Raw genomic sequence first — 15,720 nt, forward strand, 5'->3', positions numbered from 1 at the left:
CATGGGTCTACAGATCTCTCTTCAAGATCCTGCTTTCGATTCTTTGGGATGTATACCCAGAAGTAGAATTGCTGTATCATATGGTATCTGTTTTTAATTTTTTATTGTTTTCCATAAGGATCTCACCATTTCACATTCCCACCAACAGTGCACAAGGGTTCCAATTTCCCCACATTCTCCACCAACGCTTATTTTCTGTTCAAAAAAAATAAGTATTTTAATAAGCAAATATGATAGGTAGATGTGAAGAAGAACCAAATAGAGCTCTTAGAAATAAAAACTATAATTATTAAAATGATAAAATGAATGTTTGGGTTAAGTAGCATTTCAGACATAGATTAAGAGAGGATCAACAAACCGTAAGGTAGATTGAAGAAGTTACTAAGTTTACTGCAGAAAGAAATAAGGAAATAAAATATACATATATACGGGGGTGCCTGGGTGGCTCAGTCAGTCAGGCGTCTGCCTCCAGCTCAGGTCATGATCCCAGGGTCCTGGGATTGAGCCCCAAATCAGCCTCCCTGCTGAACAGAGAGCCTGCTCCTCCCTCTCCCTTTGTGTGTGCACTCACATGCACTCACTCTCTCTCAATAAAATCTTTAAATATATATATATATGTACACACACATATATACAAAAAGAAGGTTATGGAAAACGGAGGCTAGAATAAGAAGGTCTAACATAACCGGTTAAAGTCTCAGAGGGAGAGAACAGAAATATGAAGGAAAAACCACATCTAAAGAAGTAACAGCTGAGACTGTCTGGAACTCATTAAAGGCATGAACCCTCACACAGAGTATTTGCCATTATAAGGTACACACGTGTACAACCCAGGTGGAAACATTCAAATAATCCTTACCTCGGTATATGATCATGAAGCTTCAGAACACCAAAAATAAACAGAAACTCTTTAAAGCAGCCAGAGAAACAGTCCAGACAACCTACAACACCATCAAGATACCACAGCAATGGGCACCTTGGGTGGCTCAGTCAGTCGAGCATCCAACTCTTGATTCTGGCTGCGGCTGCAGTCAGGGGGTTGTGGAATCACGCCCCACGTTGAGCATGGAGCCTCCTTGGGATTCTCTCTCCCCTCTCCATCTGCCCCTCCACTCATGCTTGTGCTCTCTCACTCACACACACTCACAATAAATAAATAAACAAACCACAGATTGCCAGCAGACATCCCCTCAGCAGGAAAGGAACCACAAGACTCTTCAGTGTGCCTAGACAACAGCAAATTATGAATCCTACAAAACTACCTTTTAAGAAGGCATTCAGGAAAACAATAATAGAGTATACTACCAACAGATATTCTCAAAAGGAAAATCTCAAGTATGTACCTCACTTTTTTTTTTAATTTTTAAATTCCAGCTAGTCAACATACAGTGTGATATTAGTTCTAGGTGTACAATATAGTGATTCAACATTTCCATACATCGCCCAGTGCTCATCACAAGTGCCCTCCTTAATCCCCATCACTTAGTTTGCCCGTCCCCCACCCACCTCCCCTCTGGTAACCCGCAGTTTGTTCTCTGGTTAAGAGTCTGTTGTTTGGGGGTGCCTGGGTGGCTCAGTGGGTTAAGCCTCTGCCTTCAGCTCAGGTCATGATCCCAGGGTCCTGGGATCAAGCCCCGTATCGGGCTCTCCGCTCAGCAGGGAGCCTGCTTCCTCCTCTCTCTCTGCCTGCCTCTCTGCCTACTTGTGATCTCTCTCTGTCAAATAAATAAATAAATAAATAGTCTGTTGTTTGGTTTGCCTCTCATTTTTCCCCCCTTTACTGGTTTGTTTTGTTTCTTTTGTTTTGTTTCCATGTATGAGTGAAAGCATACAGTATCTGTCTTTCTCTAACTTATTTCACTTAGCATAATACTCTCTAGCTCCAACCATGTCATTGCAAATGACAGGATTTCATTCTTTTTCATTACTAAGTAAGAGTCCATCACACACACACACACACACACACACACACACACACACACACACATCTTCTTTATCAATGGACACTTGGTCTGTTTCCATAAGCTGGCTATTGTAGATAATGCTGCTATAAACCTCAGGGTGCATGTATCCCTTCTAATTCATATTTTGTATCCTTCAGGTAAATTCAAATATGTACTTTAGAAAGAAGAAAAACTATCCTCATAGTAAGAATGGAGGTGCAAGAAGACATAGGGAAGCAACTGGTAAAAACGTACAAAAATTTAAACGAACTTTGTCTATGTAAAATAGCATCTATTTTGTGGGTTCATTTTTTAAAACCTAACTAAAATACAGGATAACAATACCATGTGAGTCAGGAGGGGATGGGTGGAGTTAAAATAGTCTAAAGTTCTGAAATTGTTCAAGAAGTTTAAATATTGAATAAAGCTAGGTTACAGAAAGTGTATGTACTATATTTTAAGTGGTCAGAAGAGTAACCACCCATTTCCATTTCTAATGGAAATAGAGTGTTTATCTCCCAAGATAATAAAAATAAAAAATACACTAAGGAAAAGCAAACAGAAAATAACACAATCTCAGAGGGAGGAGGAGGAGACTGAAAAAGAGAAAGCACAGAAAAATGGAATAAAATCTACAAAGATGGTAAAAATAAAAGTTATCAATAATCATGTTAAACTCACCAACTAATATATAGAGTTAATCAAGTTGGATAAAAATGTAAAATCAAGCTATGTGTTGTTTATAAAAGACAAACCCAAAACATTAGGTTAGGGAACCATTAAAAATTAAAATAAAAAAGATCTAGAACACAAGCACTTTACCAAATTTAAGCTGGAAAAGCTATGTAATATTTTTTTAAAATAGGGATGTAGGACAAAAAGACAAAACTGATTTTAGGATAAAGAGAGTCAAAAGATAGTCACAAAAGGATCAATTCACCAGGAAGATAGAGTAAGTTAAGACCTATAAACAAAAAGAAAAAAAGAAAGGAAAAAAATACAATCCCTTTGTCACCAATAGAGTTGGCTGTCAAACCAAGACCTTATTCTGAAATAGCATTCAAAGGGGGGTGGGGGGAATCATCATTCTCCTTCACCATAGAAATCTACCTCCAGGTAAAAAGGTGGCTTGAGGTGGTGAGGGGAAGCTCTTCTTTATACACACAAAAAATGTAATCAAGATAAAAAAAAAAAAGCTAATCAAGATCTAATCAAGATCAGTGAATGACAGAAAATTTGCAACTTCTATTGAAATAATAGATTCAGAGACAGGAGAGATCACAACCAACACCAAAGAAATACAAACAATTATAAGAACATATTATGAGCAACTATACTCCAGCAAATTAGACAATCTGGAAGAAATGGATGCATTCCTAGAGAGGGATAAACTACCAAAATTGAATGAGGAAGAAACAGAAAACCTGAACAGACCCATAACCAGTAAGGAAATTGAAGCAGTAATCAAAAACCTCCCAACAAAGAGCCCAGGGCCAGATGGCTTCCCAGGGGAATTCTACCAAACATTTAAAGAAGAATAAATACTTATTCTCCTGAAACTGTTCCAAAAAATAAAAATGGAAGGAAAACCTCCAAGCTTATTATATGAGGCCAACATCACCTTGGTCCCAAAACCAAAGACCCCATCAAAAAGGAGAATTACAGTCCAATATCCCTGATGAACATGGATGCAAAAATTCTCACCAAAATACTAGCCAATTGGATCCAACAGTTCATTAAAAGGATTATTCACCACAACCAAGTGGGACTTATTCCTGGGCTGCAAGTTTGGTTCAACATCTACAAATCAATGTAACACAATACATTAATAAAAGAAAGAACAAGAACTATATGATACTTTAAATAGATGCAGAAAAAGCATTTGACAAAGTACAGCATCCTTTCTTGATCAAAACTCTTCACAGTGGAGGGATAGAGGGTACATACCTCAATATCATCAAAGCCATCTATGAAAAACCCACAGCAAACATCATTCTCAACGGGGAAAAATTGAGAGGTTTTGCCATAAGGTCAGGAACAAGGCAGGGATGTCCACTATCACCACTGCTATTCAACATAGTACTAGAAGTCCTAGCCTCAGCAATCAGACAACAAAAAGAAATAAAAGGCATCCAAATCGGCAAAGGAGAAGTCAAGCTCTCACTCTTTGCAGATCATATGATACTTTATGTAGAAAACCCAAAAGACTCCATTCCAGAACTGCTAGAACTCATATAGGAATTCAGTAAAGTGTTAGGATATAAAATCAATGCACAGAAATCAATTGCATTTCTATACAAGGCAGAAGAAAGAGAAATTAAGGAGTCGATCCCATTTACAATAGCCCCCCAAACCATAAGATACCTAGGAATAAATCCAACCAAAGAAGCAAAGTATCTGTACTCAGAAAACTGTAGAACACTCATGAAAGAAACTGAGGAATGGTGCCTGGGTGGCTCAGTGGATTAAAGCCTCTGCCTTCAGCTCAGGTCATGGTCCCAGGGTCCTGGGATCAAGCCCTGCATCGGTCTCTCTGCTCAGCAGGGATCCTGCTTCCCTCCTTTTTCTCTCTCTGCCTTCCTCTCTGCCTACTTGTGATCTCTCTCTCTCTGTCAAATGAATAAATAAAATCTTTAAAAAAAAAGAGATTAAGGAAAACACAAAGAAATGGAAAATGTTCCATGTTCATGGACTGGAAGAACAAATATTGTGAAAATGTCTATGCTACCTACAGCAATATGCACATTTAATACAATCCCTATCAAAATACTATCAACTTTTTTCAAAGAAATGGAACAAATAATCCTAAAATTTATATAGAACCAGAAAAGACCCCGAATAGCACAGGAATGTTGAAAAAGAAAACCAAAGCTGGCGGCATCACAATTCCAGACTTAAAGCTCTATTACAAAGCTGTAATCATCAAGACAGTATGGTACTGGCACAAAAACAGACACATAGATCAATGCAACAGAATAGAGAGCCCAGAAATGGACCCTCAACTCTATGGTCAACTAATCTTCAACAAAGCAGGAAAGAATGTCCAATGGAAAAAAGACAGTCTCTTCAACAAATGGTGCTGGGAAAATTGGACAGCAACATGTAGAAGAATGAACCTGGACCATTTCCTTACACCACACACAAAAATAGACTCAAAATGGATGAAAGACCTCAATGTGAGACAGGAATCCATCCAAATCCTTGAGGGGAACAAAAGCAGCAACCTCTTTGACCTCAGTCACAGCAACTTCTTCCTAGAAACATCGCCAAAGGCAAGGGAAGCAAGGGCAAAAATGAACTACTGGAACTTCATCAACATAAAAAGCTTTTGCACAGCAAAGGAAACAGTCAACAAAACCAAAAGACAACCAACAGAAGGGTAGAAGATGTTTGCAAATGACATATCAGATAAAGGGCTAGTATGCAAAATCTATAAAGAACTTATAAACTCAACCCTCAAAGAACAAATAAACCAGTAAAGAAATCGGCAGAAGATATGAACAGACATTTCTGCACAGAAGACATCCAAATGGCTTAACACACACATGGAAAAGTGTTCAACATCACTCAGCACCAGGGAAATACAAATCAAAACCACAATGAGATACCACCTCACACCAGCCAAAATGGCTAAAATTAACCAGTCAGGAAACAACAGGCATTGGCAAGGATGCAGAGAAAAGGGAACCCTCCTACACTGTTGGTGGGAATGCAAGCTGGTGCAGCCACTCTGGAAAACAGTAGGGAGGTTCCTCAGTAAGTTGAAAATAGAGCTACCCTACAACCCAGCAAGTGCACTACTGGGTATTTACCCTAAAGATACAAATGTAGTGCTCTGAAGGGGCATGTGCACCCCAATGTTTATAGCAGAAATGTCCACAATGCCCAAACTATGGAAATATATATACGGAATATATATATATCATATATATATGATATATATATCACATCTTCTTTATCCATATGGATATATATCCATATATACCCACATATATATATATATATATATATGAATATTAGGCAGCCATAAAAAAAAATCTTGTCATTTGCAATGACAAGGATGGAATTAGAGGCTATTATGCTGAGCTAAATAAGTCAATCAGAGAAAGGCAATTATCACATGATCTCGCTGATATGAAGAATGTGAGAAACAAGACAGAAGATCATACAGGAAGGGAGGAAAAAATGAAACAAGATGAAACCAGAGAGAGAAAAACCATAAAAGAATCAATCTCAGGAAACAAACTGAGGGTTCCTGGAGGAGAGGGTGGTGGGAGTGATGGAGTGGCTGGGTGATAGGCACTGGGGAGGGTATGTGCCATGGAGAGTGCTGTGAATTGTGTTAAGTCTGAGGAATCACAGTCCCATACCCCTGGAACAAATAATACATTATATGTTAATTAAAATTAAAATCAAATAAAAAAATTTTTTAAAAGAAACAATGGATTCAGGCAAGAATCATCAATGGAGGTGAAAAGCATTAAGTGAAAGGTTTGTGGAGAACTGGGTACTTCCTTAATGCCCAAGTATCACCCCACAGATTCCTTGCTAATCTCAAGAGGAAACTCTAACGTTAAAATCAAGGAATCAGGCTGACATCACTCTGCCCACTAACAGTGGAATGACAAGACACTGCATGCCTCCCGATGTGAATAAGAATGCCTCAGATTGCACTACCTCAAGACTCCTTATCAAAAATGCTTATTTTACACCTCTACATCTAATTTCCAGCTTATAGGAAATATATACTTTAGAGGAATGAGTTAAATGACACCACTTGGAAATTAACAGATAAATTCAGAAGGTGGGACGTTCAACCACACAGGTGACCCAATCTCTGCCATAGGTCAATGTCATGAAAGGCACTTAAGAGGCATAACAACCAAATACGAGTTCCTTGATTGTCTCTTGAATTCAACAAATTAACAGCGAAAGACATCTGGGCAAAGAGGCAACTGGGGAAATGTGAATAGGATATGGGGATTAAATGATAGTAAGAAACCATTCATTATATGTGACAATGATATCATACTTTATAAAAATATCCTTAATTTTAGACATGCATGCAGAAATATTTGGGATAAAATGACATGAAGGTGTAATTTACTTCAAGAAAAATACAACAGTTGAAGCAGATATGACAAAATGTCAAGTGAGAAATTGAAGTGATGTTTACTATACTTTCTACTTCTCTGTATATTTGAAATGTTTCTCGGGGGCACCTGGGTGGCTCAGTGGGTTAAGCCGCTGCCTTCGGCTCAGGTCATGATCTCAGGGTCCTGGGATCGAGCCCCACATTGGGCTCTCTGCTCAGCAGGGAGCCTGCTTCCTCCTTTCTCTGCCTGCCTCTCTGCCTACTTGTGATCTCTCTCTCTCTCTCTGTCAAATAAATAAAATCTTTTTTAAAAAATGAAATGTTTCTCAATAAATAGGTTTTTCTTATATGAACAGAATATAAAATAGCCCTAAAAACTAACAGAACTACAAGGAGAAATTGATAAAACCACCATCACAGAGGAAGACTGCAGCATACTTCTCTCAAGTACTGATTTACGTCAAGCAGGTAAAATATCAGTAAAATAGAGAAGATTCAATAATATGATTAGCATGCTTAACAAACAGGTATAGAATCTTGCACTCAACACTTAGAAGATGAATATCCTTCTCAAGCACATCTGTAAAGTCAACTATGTAAGACCGTAAAGAAAGTCTCAACACATTTCAAAAGTAATATGGGCACCCATCAGACCCACTTTTGTGCTCCCATCAATTTCTAACCCAGCCTTGCCTACAACCCCCAAACTCCCGTGTCTAAGCCTGGCTTCCTGTCTTGCATGGACCCAGCTCTGGCCCCTTTCATTTCCGTGGTTCTAAAGCCCCAGTAACTGCCATCATTCTAACATACCAGTCCCACCCCACCCCCCACCTGGAGCCAGGGCCAGGCTCTGCCTTGGGTGGTCTTCATCACGCCTACCACGGTGGGAGCCACAGTAGCCCCAGCACCCAGAGTCAGCAGTCTGCCCCCACAGCACTCTGGCATCCCCCGGGCTGCCTGGAAAGGCTGAGTAACGTAACATGAAAATTATTATCTATAGGACAAACGTTGAATAATGGAAGACAGGAGACGGGACGGAGCCGGCAGATAAATTACTCATCCTTCTTCCCCGGGTAGAACTATTCAGAGAAGCCCTAGTTCCCCAGGGACAGTCCTGTGATTCAGCTGATGGAGCTGTGGTCAGCTCAGGAGTCCTGCACCTTGTGCTGGCTTTCTCCCTCTCCCTGCCTCACAGCCCTTTCCCCTGACTCCTGCTTCCCTGCAATAGAACCACATGAAAAAGCGTTAAGTTGTATTTTTAATTTAGACAAGTTTTCTAAGAAACCTAGGCTAAGATTCAGCACTCTGACTGTAATGCTATTAAAGGCAATAGCAAACAACAATTTTTTAAATATAAAATAGGGACACGTGGGTGGTTCCGTTGGTTAAATGTCTGAGTTCAGCTCAGGTACTGATCTCAGGTCATGGGATTGAGTCCCCCATCAGACTCCGCACTCAGCGGGGAGTCCGCTGCTCCCTCTGCCTCTGCTCCTCCCTCCGCCATGCTGGCTCTCACACACGTGCACATGCTTGCGCGCATGCTCTCAAATAAAATCTTTTAAAAATAAAAATAAAATATAAAATACAAATGTAGGGACACCTGGGTGGCTCAGATCGTTAAGCAGCTGCCGTCAGCTCAGGTTGTGATCCCAGAGTCTTGGGATTGAGTCCCACATCCAGCTTCTGGCTCAGCAGAGAGCCTGCTTCTCCCTCCCACTCTGCCTGCTGCTCTCCCTGCTTGAACTCTTCCTCTCTGTTAAATGAATAAATAAAACCTTTTACAAAAAATAAAAAAATAAAATACAAATATAAAAGACATCTAAATAATCCGTAGGTCAGAAAGGAAATTACAAAGTTTACTTAAAATAGAACATTAATGAAAAATATAACCATATACACATATAGAAAGATATAGCTATATACGCGTATATATTCATAGAATGTTCTAGGGTGACATTCAGCAGCTAACCTCAGCATGTGCAGAGACAGGCCTACTTTTGCATTGCACAGTTAGAGCCTAAGTGACTGCATTGGTAGGGCAAGAGGGAGCCAGAAATTATACCACAGCTAACACAGATTCTCACAGCAGAACTTCCTCATCTCTGGAAGAGAGGATGTGGAGAAGAGATTGGTGGGTAGAGAAGATTCTTTCCTCTTCTGCAAGGAAGGAAGGAAGCTGTATGCCAGAGAGATGAGCCCAAAGCCAGAGCAGGGGCCTGGCTCTTGCAGCTGCATGAGAGCCCTCCTGTGGAAGCAAGCCATCCCAGGAAGCGTGACTGGGCCCTGAGTGTGAACCTGGGCCAAGTACCAGGAGAGGGGCTGGGAGAGGGAGGTGCAGCCCAGCGCATCAAGGCAGTGGGGCAGCTCAGAGGAGAACTCTAACGTGATGTTAGAGCACTGTACATACAGGAGCACTGTAACCCAGGTGTGTGTAAATGCTATGGAAAGAGGCATCTGAAATGGAACTAGCAGCTGAATAAGGCAAATCCAGCTGGGAGGGGGGGGCGGGGATCAGCTGGAACAAAGGCAGGGCAGGGAGAAGTCCCGTGCTCCGAGGACAGTGTGAGGAGACAGAACGGGAAGTAGAAAGGACAAGACCAAGATGGCTTGGTAGCAAAGATCTGGGCTCTAGAGGCAGGCACACCTTGACTTAAAACTCAGAGTGAGTGTTTATTGTGAATGGATTACCTAGTTCTAAACAATGCTGAAGATTTAAAGTAAAGAGTCGAAGTTCTCCCTTCAATCCCTGACCTCCCTCCTCAGAGGCAACCACTGATCTCTGCTGAATATGTATCTTTCCAGACTCTTTACAAATACAGAACATCTCTTGGTCTCCATTTCCTCATCTATAAAATGGGACTAACAATAGCAGGTCTTCCCTCACAGGGGTGCCCTGAGGGTTAAATGGCTGAATACACGTAAAGGACTCGGAGAAGGGCCCAGCCAGCAAGCACGCAGGGTATGGTAGTGACTGGCATATTAATATTTACAAATATCCATAAATGGTTGTCTACTTGTTTCACAAAATGCACGGGGTTTAAATTCTAGCTCTGCTACCTAAGAGTTATATCTATGGGAATTTTTTTCAGGTTTTTTGTTTTTTAACTTCTCAGTGCTTTGCTTTTGTCTCAGGTAAAACGGGGACAATTATATTTGCCTTCCAGGAATAGAATGAGACTTGGATATGTTGCAGGAAGGTGACTTGGGACCCTAGGGATTCGATCTGTGTTAGCCTGCGTCTTTACTATACAGGGTTGGGGGTTCTCCTGACTGTTTCCAGCAGTCTCCACACTACCTGGTTCGGGCTAAAGATGAGGGAGAACAATGGGCAAGACAAAGCTTTGCTTTTCTAATGGGCAGGCAGTGCCAGGATGAAAACCAGGTTCAGGCCAGGGACCCGCACCAGCCTGTAGTTTGAGACCAGTACTTGTGGGATATGCACAAAAATCACCTGGGAAACTTGCTAGAGAGCAAATTCTGCTTCAGTAGATTGGAGGTGGGGCCTGAAATTCTTCCTAAGAAGCTGACTGGTGCTGCTCATGCTGCTGGTCTGCAACCACACACGGCCCTGAACTCCTGCCCCTCCCATGCCCCACCTGAAAGTCATCTACAGGTGCTCTACCTTGTCACGCACTCAGACGACTGACCTCAAAGTTCACTCTGGTCCCAGGGGGCTGCCCTCCGTCTGGACAGGACTAGTACATCCTTAGAGACCCGGGGCCTCTATAGATCCCATCCCTTTAAGGAAAGGGGTGGGGGGAAAGGGCGTGGGATCTAGATTTCCCCAGAGAATAGAAATAGCCCTTATTCCCATGAAATTTACATCCCAGATACACAATAAACGAAATAAATATAGGTCTGCTAGAGATAAATGCTTTGAAATAAAGCAGGATGAAGAAAAAATATCTCCAGTGGTGGGAGATGTTACTGTAGATACGACAGCCAGGGAAATCTCTGAAAAGATGACATTTGACCAGAGACATGATTAGAAGAATGACACCTGTGAGGGGTGGGGGAGCATGTGCAAAGGTCCTGAGACCAGAGAAGGCTGATTGGTGGTTTATTTTTTCAAGATTTTATTTATTTATTTGACAGAGAGATCACAAGTAGGCAGAGAGGCAGGCAGAGAGAGAGGGGGAAGCAGGCTCCCCGCTGAGCAGAGAGCCTGATGCGAGGCTTGATCCCAGGACCGTTAGATCATGACCTGAGCCAAAGGCTCAGAGGCTTAACCCACTGAGCCACCCAGGCACCCCCGCCACCCAGACACCCCTGATTGTTTTGAGCCTCAGAAAGGAGAACAACCAGACTATGAGTCAGCAGAAAAAAGAAGATATCAAAGGGGCAACAGGGGAGTGCCTGGGTGGCGCAGTTGGTTAAGCATCTGCTTTCCATTCAGGTCATTATCCCAGGGTCCTGGGATCCAGCCCCACATTGGGCTCCCCCCTTAGCAGGGAGTCTGTTTCTCCCTCTCCCTCCCCGACCTGCCCTGCTCAGTCTTTCAAATAAATAAGTAAAATCTTGAGGGAAAAAAGCGGGGGGGGGGGGGCAGCGGGAGCAGAACAATAAGGTCTTCTGTGCTATTATGAGGAATGAGTAAGACAAACTGGAAGGTTCTGACCAAAAAGAGTACCATCTAATTTTTTGTAATTTTTTAAGACATCCTTTCGTACAATAAAATTCATCATCTTTAGTGTAGAGTTCTACCAATTTTGACAACCATGTACAAGCAAGCAACCACAGCTCCATCACCCTCCAAAAGCCTCTCTTGCCCTTTTGAGCCTTCCCCATGCCCTCCTCCAGCCCCCATCAACCACTCATCTGTTTTCCATCCCTATAGGGCTGCCTTTCCCAGGACGGCACAGAAGTGGGACAATACAGTAGGTACTTTCTCCAGTCAGCCTTCTCTCACTCAGCATCATGCATCCATACGGGCACACAGAGCTTTTCACCACCGAGAGGTAAGCCACAGGACGGATGGTCCAGCCATTCACCAGCTCAAGGACAAGCAGGGTGTTTTCTTTTTCGGCAGTGACAAACGAAGCTTCTACAAACATGTGTGTCCAGGTTTCTATGCGACTGGAAGTTTCATCCATCTCTCCCGACAGAAGATGGACAGTAAATTCACTCTCCCATCTGAAACAACTCAAAAACTGGGGACAGAAGGGCTTTCGGACCCAGGACACGAGGGAGCCCGGGGAAGAGATCTGAGGGCAGACAAACATGCCACGCGCCCCACATCTGTGACAGGACGAGACAGGACAGGACGGGACGGGACAGAGAGGCTGGCAACACCAGAGACGGGGCTACAAGGCCGGGAGGGCTCACCTTCCAAGTCCCGGGGCACAGCGAGTTTCACAGGGAGAATTCGGGGGACCCGCAGAGGGAACCCCGCAGCTTCTCGCCTGCTCCCAGAGACGTGCGCACGAGGAAACCACCCGAAGCTGAAGAAGAGCCGCCAGAGAAGGGGTGTCCAGGCCAGACCAGTCCCCGGCGCTCACACCAGGCCCGGAGTAGGAACACCGCCACCAACTTTGTCTCATTCGTTCCCACGGGCAGGGTGTTCAAAGGAGGCTGCCTCAGGAGGGCGGCGAGATCAGCCCTAGGCGAAAGGCTGCCCTGTCAGCCCTCGGATCCCCCCCGCCATGCTCTTCCGGTGGCGCTTCCGGCGTCACGTGGTCTCCTGCCACACGCACTATCGGCGTCAGCTGAAGACTCGCGAGGACCCTGGGCCGGTGTCAGGCCCTGGGAATGCGAATTGCCTTCACCTTCCAGTTTCTTTCTCATCAACTCAGAGAGTCGCCGGCCATAGCCGGGCCCCTCCCTGCACCGCGGCCTGGAAATCCTCTTCAGGCTGTGCATTCGGCCTACCGAGAAGGGCTACCTCACTTGTCTGTCCCTTTCAGGAATCACCGTCCTCCCCCCATCCCTGGGGTCCTACATCTGAAAGCCACAGTATCGTCTAGTCTCTCTACTTCCGTAGGTGTTTGAGGTTCAGAGGTACACGGTCCCCAAGTCTCTGTCTTGTCTGGAAGCACAGATGACATCATCTCGTTTTGTTTTGAAGGAACCGCTCAAGAGACCAGACTGAGAACGGGCTTGGGCAGAAGTAGGCAGAGCAGGGAGGGAAGGTACTGAGGGAATCCGGGTGAGAGCGCATGGGCCGGCTTCCAGATCCTACCGATGACGGCCTCACAGGTGACTGAGTTCAGGACCTGTTGGGAACATGGAACTGATGAGGTTTGCTGATCAAACGGTTTCAGGTGTGAGAGGAAATAGGCAGGCATAGTAGCCTCCACTCTTGCTGGCCTGAAGACGTTCATACATATCCCCAGTTCCAGAAACCCTTCTGAAAGCAAGAGTGTCTGAGTAATCCATGCTCATTTGAGATCGATGATATGAAATGGGCATGGGTGGGGTCGTTCCTGATGTATAATAAGCCAAAACTCCTTTCCTCCCCTACCACCACATAGCCTGTGCCCTAGAACAGCCGGCTGGAGGGACCAGCCAAGCAAAGCCCAGGGTGCTACGTCACCAGGTGGTATTAGTCCAGTGCTCTTCCTCTCCAAGGCTGTCCTTGTTCATTTGAAGCCGATTTCAGCTGTTTCCAGATGTTATCCTGGGGCAGGGGGCCCAGGGAAGGGGATGCGATGGCATTTAGTGGTACTGGGATCATTGTCAAGGTCAGCAGTCCAGGGAGGCCTGCCAGGGATGCCAGTATTAAAAAGTTGGCTTTCCAACTTCTCCAGAAAAGGAATCAGCACTAATATAACTTGAATGCCTGGGAACAGGCCACACATTCTTCGACATTTTCCATGTGTGATCCTACCTAGGCAGGTAATATTTTAGACATGGAGACTGGGGCTCAGGGAAGTAAAGGAACTTGCCCCAGTTACAACTGGCAAGCAATAAAACAGGAACCCGGGGCGCCTGGGTGGCTCAGTGGGTTGAGCCGCTGCCTTCGGCTCGGGTCATGATCTCAGGGTCCTGGGATCTAGTCCCGCGTCGGGCTCTCTGCTTGGCAGGGAGCCTGCTTCCCTCTCTCTCTCTCTGCCTGCCTCTCTGTCTACTTGTGATCTCTCTCTGTCAAATAAATAAATAAAATCTTTAAAAAAAAAAAAAAAAACAGGAACCCAACTCTCAATAAGTCAAAGATGGAAACCCCAAGCCATTTCTATTAAACATAATTTTTATTTCATTCAAGGCAAAGCTAAATAAAATTCTACAATGCCAAACGTGTTATAAAGGCAGGATAGTTGATCACATCTGTTCTGTGCTTGAACACAAGTCATTGCTGGGTGTGTGCATATCTGTGCCTCCCAGAGGCACCCATGGACCAGAGGCCTCAGACCCCCTGCTGCATTGTTTTGATCTATAGTTATATATATATAAAAAAAAAAAGTGACTATGGGTATTGTCATCCAAGCCAGAGGAATAAACCATGCATAAAATAGTCAAAAGCTCTGAATATCAGGTGGGACGTGGGAGGGGAGGGACTCCAACCTGGGACACAGTGAGGTGAAGCAAGCTGTAGGGTTTTTTCCCAAGAAATTCCCCTCCTTGCCCTCCCTCCCCTAGCACTCCTGGCAGCTGTCCATAACGGTGGGAGGGAGTCGTGGAGTCACAGAGTTATGGAACCAAAGAGCATGGCTGGTCTTCCCCTCTGTCTCTTATCTTTTCTCAGGTTCCTGGTGTCCCAACAGGTGTAGCTCAGGCCAGGGAAGATGGCTCCCCAAATGTTGCCGAGTCTCCCCCATCTAGACCCCCAGGCCACAGGCATGCGTCTCCATATACACCATCACCTGCCACCATCTCTGGGACACGCTGTCACACCCCTCGCTTCACCTCCTGCTCTGATCAGCCAGGCAGGTGGGTAATGTCTGAAGTCCATTGACCCCTCTCGCAGATCACTCTAGCCTTACAGATTCATTCTGATGAGCTTTTGTTCAATTCCTACCCAGGGAGAAACCCAAGGCCTGGAATGCTGAGCTCCCATTTTGAGGTCAAAGATGGGGAGCTCAGAAAACTGTATCTTTGGTCTCACTGACTTGACTGTCAGCACAGCTGTGTGCCTGCAGGGCTCCCAAGATCAGCTCTGTAAATGGTTCTCTCTAGCCCACAAGCCCGGGAAACACCTTCACCAGCCCCTGCAGATCTGCATGCACTGAGGCTCTTTCTGAGAAGATGGCTTTGCCCACAGACATTCTACTGCAAATCCATGCCCATGTTCCTCCATGGGTTTCACCCCAGCATTAGGGCACAACAATTCTCTGTTGTGAGGATGAAGCTGAGCATTCCTGAGCACTCTCTAAATGTCCATAGTGCCTGCAGTCACTGGGACTACCCAAAATGTCCCCCAGATTCCCTATCATCTCACCTCTATTGGAAACTCCCAAACAAGAGTCGTGGATAAGAAGCTTTAAGCATCAGAGCCAAAGTTTCTAATATTACAAAGACTAAAATAATTCCAAGGGGGAGGAGTGGGAAGAGAGAGAACGTGCGCAAGAGTGAGAGAGAAAGTGCATGCGTGCGAGTGTGCATGTGTGTGAGTGTGTGTGCATGTGTCTCCTAGGGATGGGACACAGAGGTGAGGACAGGACAGACTTGGAACAATTCCTCCAATTATAATGCCTGGCCTCCTAGATCCCTTTCCAAGCCAAAAAGTTGTTTGTTTGTTTGTTTGTT

The 15,720-nt window shown here is 44.3% G+C and overlaps 1 protein-coding gene across 1 annotated transcript in view; it reads right to left on the reverse strand.

Moving 5' to 3' along the window:
• Nucleotides 1-12,897, reverse strand: part of SMIM35 (small integral membrane protein 35) — a 101,785-nt gene extending 88,888 nt beyond the window's left edge. The window contains exons 1-2 of the mRNA XM_032358057.1: nucleotides 12,732-12,897; nucleotides 12,364-12,531 (exon numbers count right to left, since the gene is read on the reverse strand). Coding sequence (XP_032213948.1) covers nucleotides 12,364-12,531; nucleotides 12,732-12,897 — 334 coding nt within the window. The remainder of the gene's footprint in view (nucleotides 1-12,363; nucleotides 12,532-12,731) is intronic.
• Between the last annotated feature and the right edge of the window lie 2,823 nt (nucleotides 12,898-15,720).

Source organism: Mustela erminea, chromosome 9 (assembly GCF_009829155.1).
Source record: "Mustela erminea isolate mMusErm1 chromosome 9, mMusErm1.Pri, whole genome shotgun sequence".
NCBI classification, from domain to species: domain Eukaryota; kingdom Metazoa; phylum Chordata; class Mammalia; order Carnivora; family Mustelidae; genus Mustela; species Mustela erminea.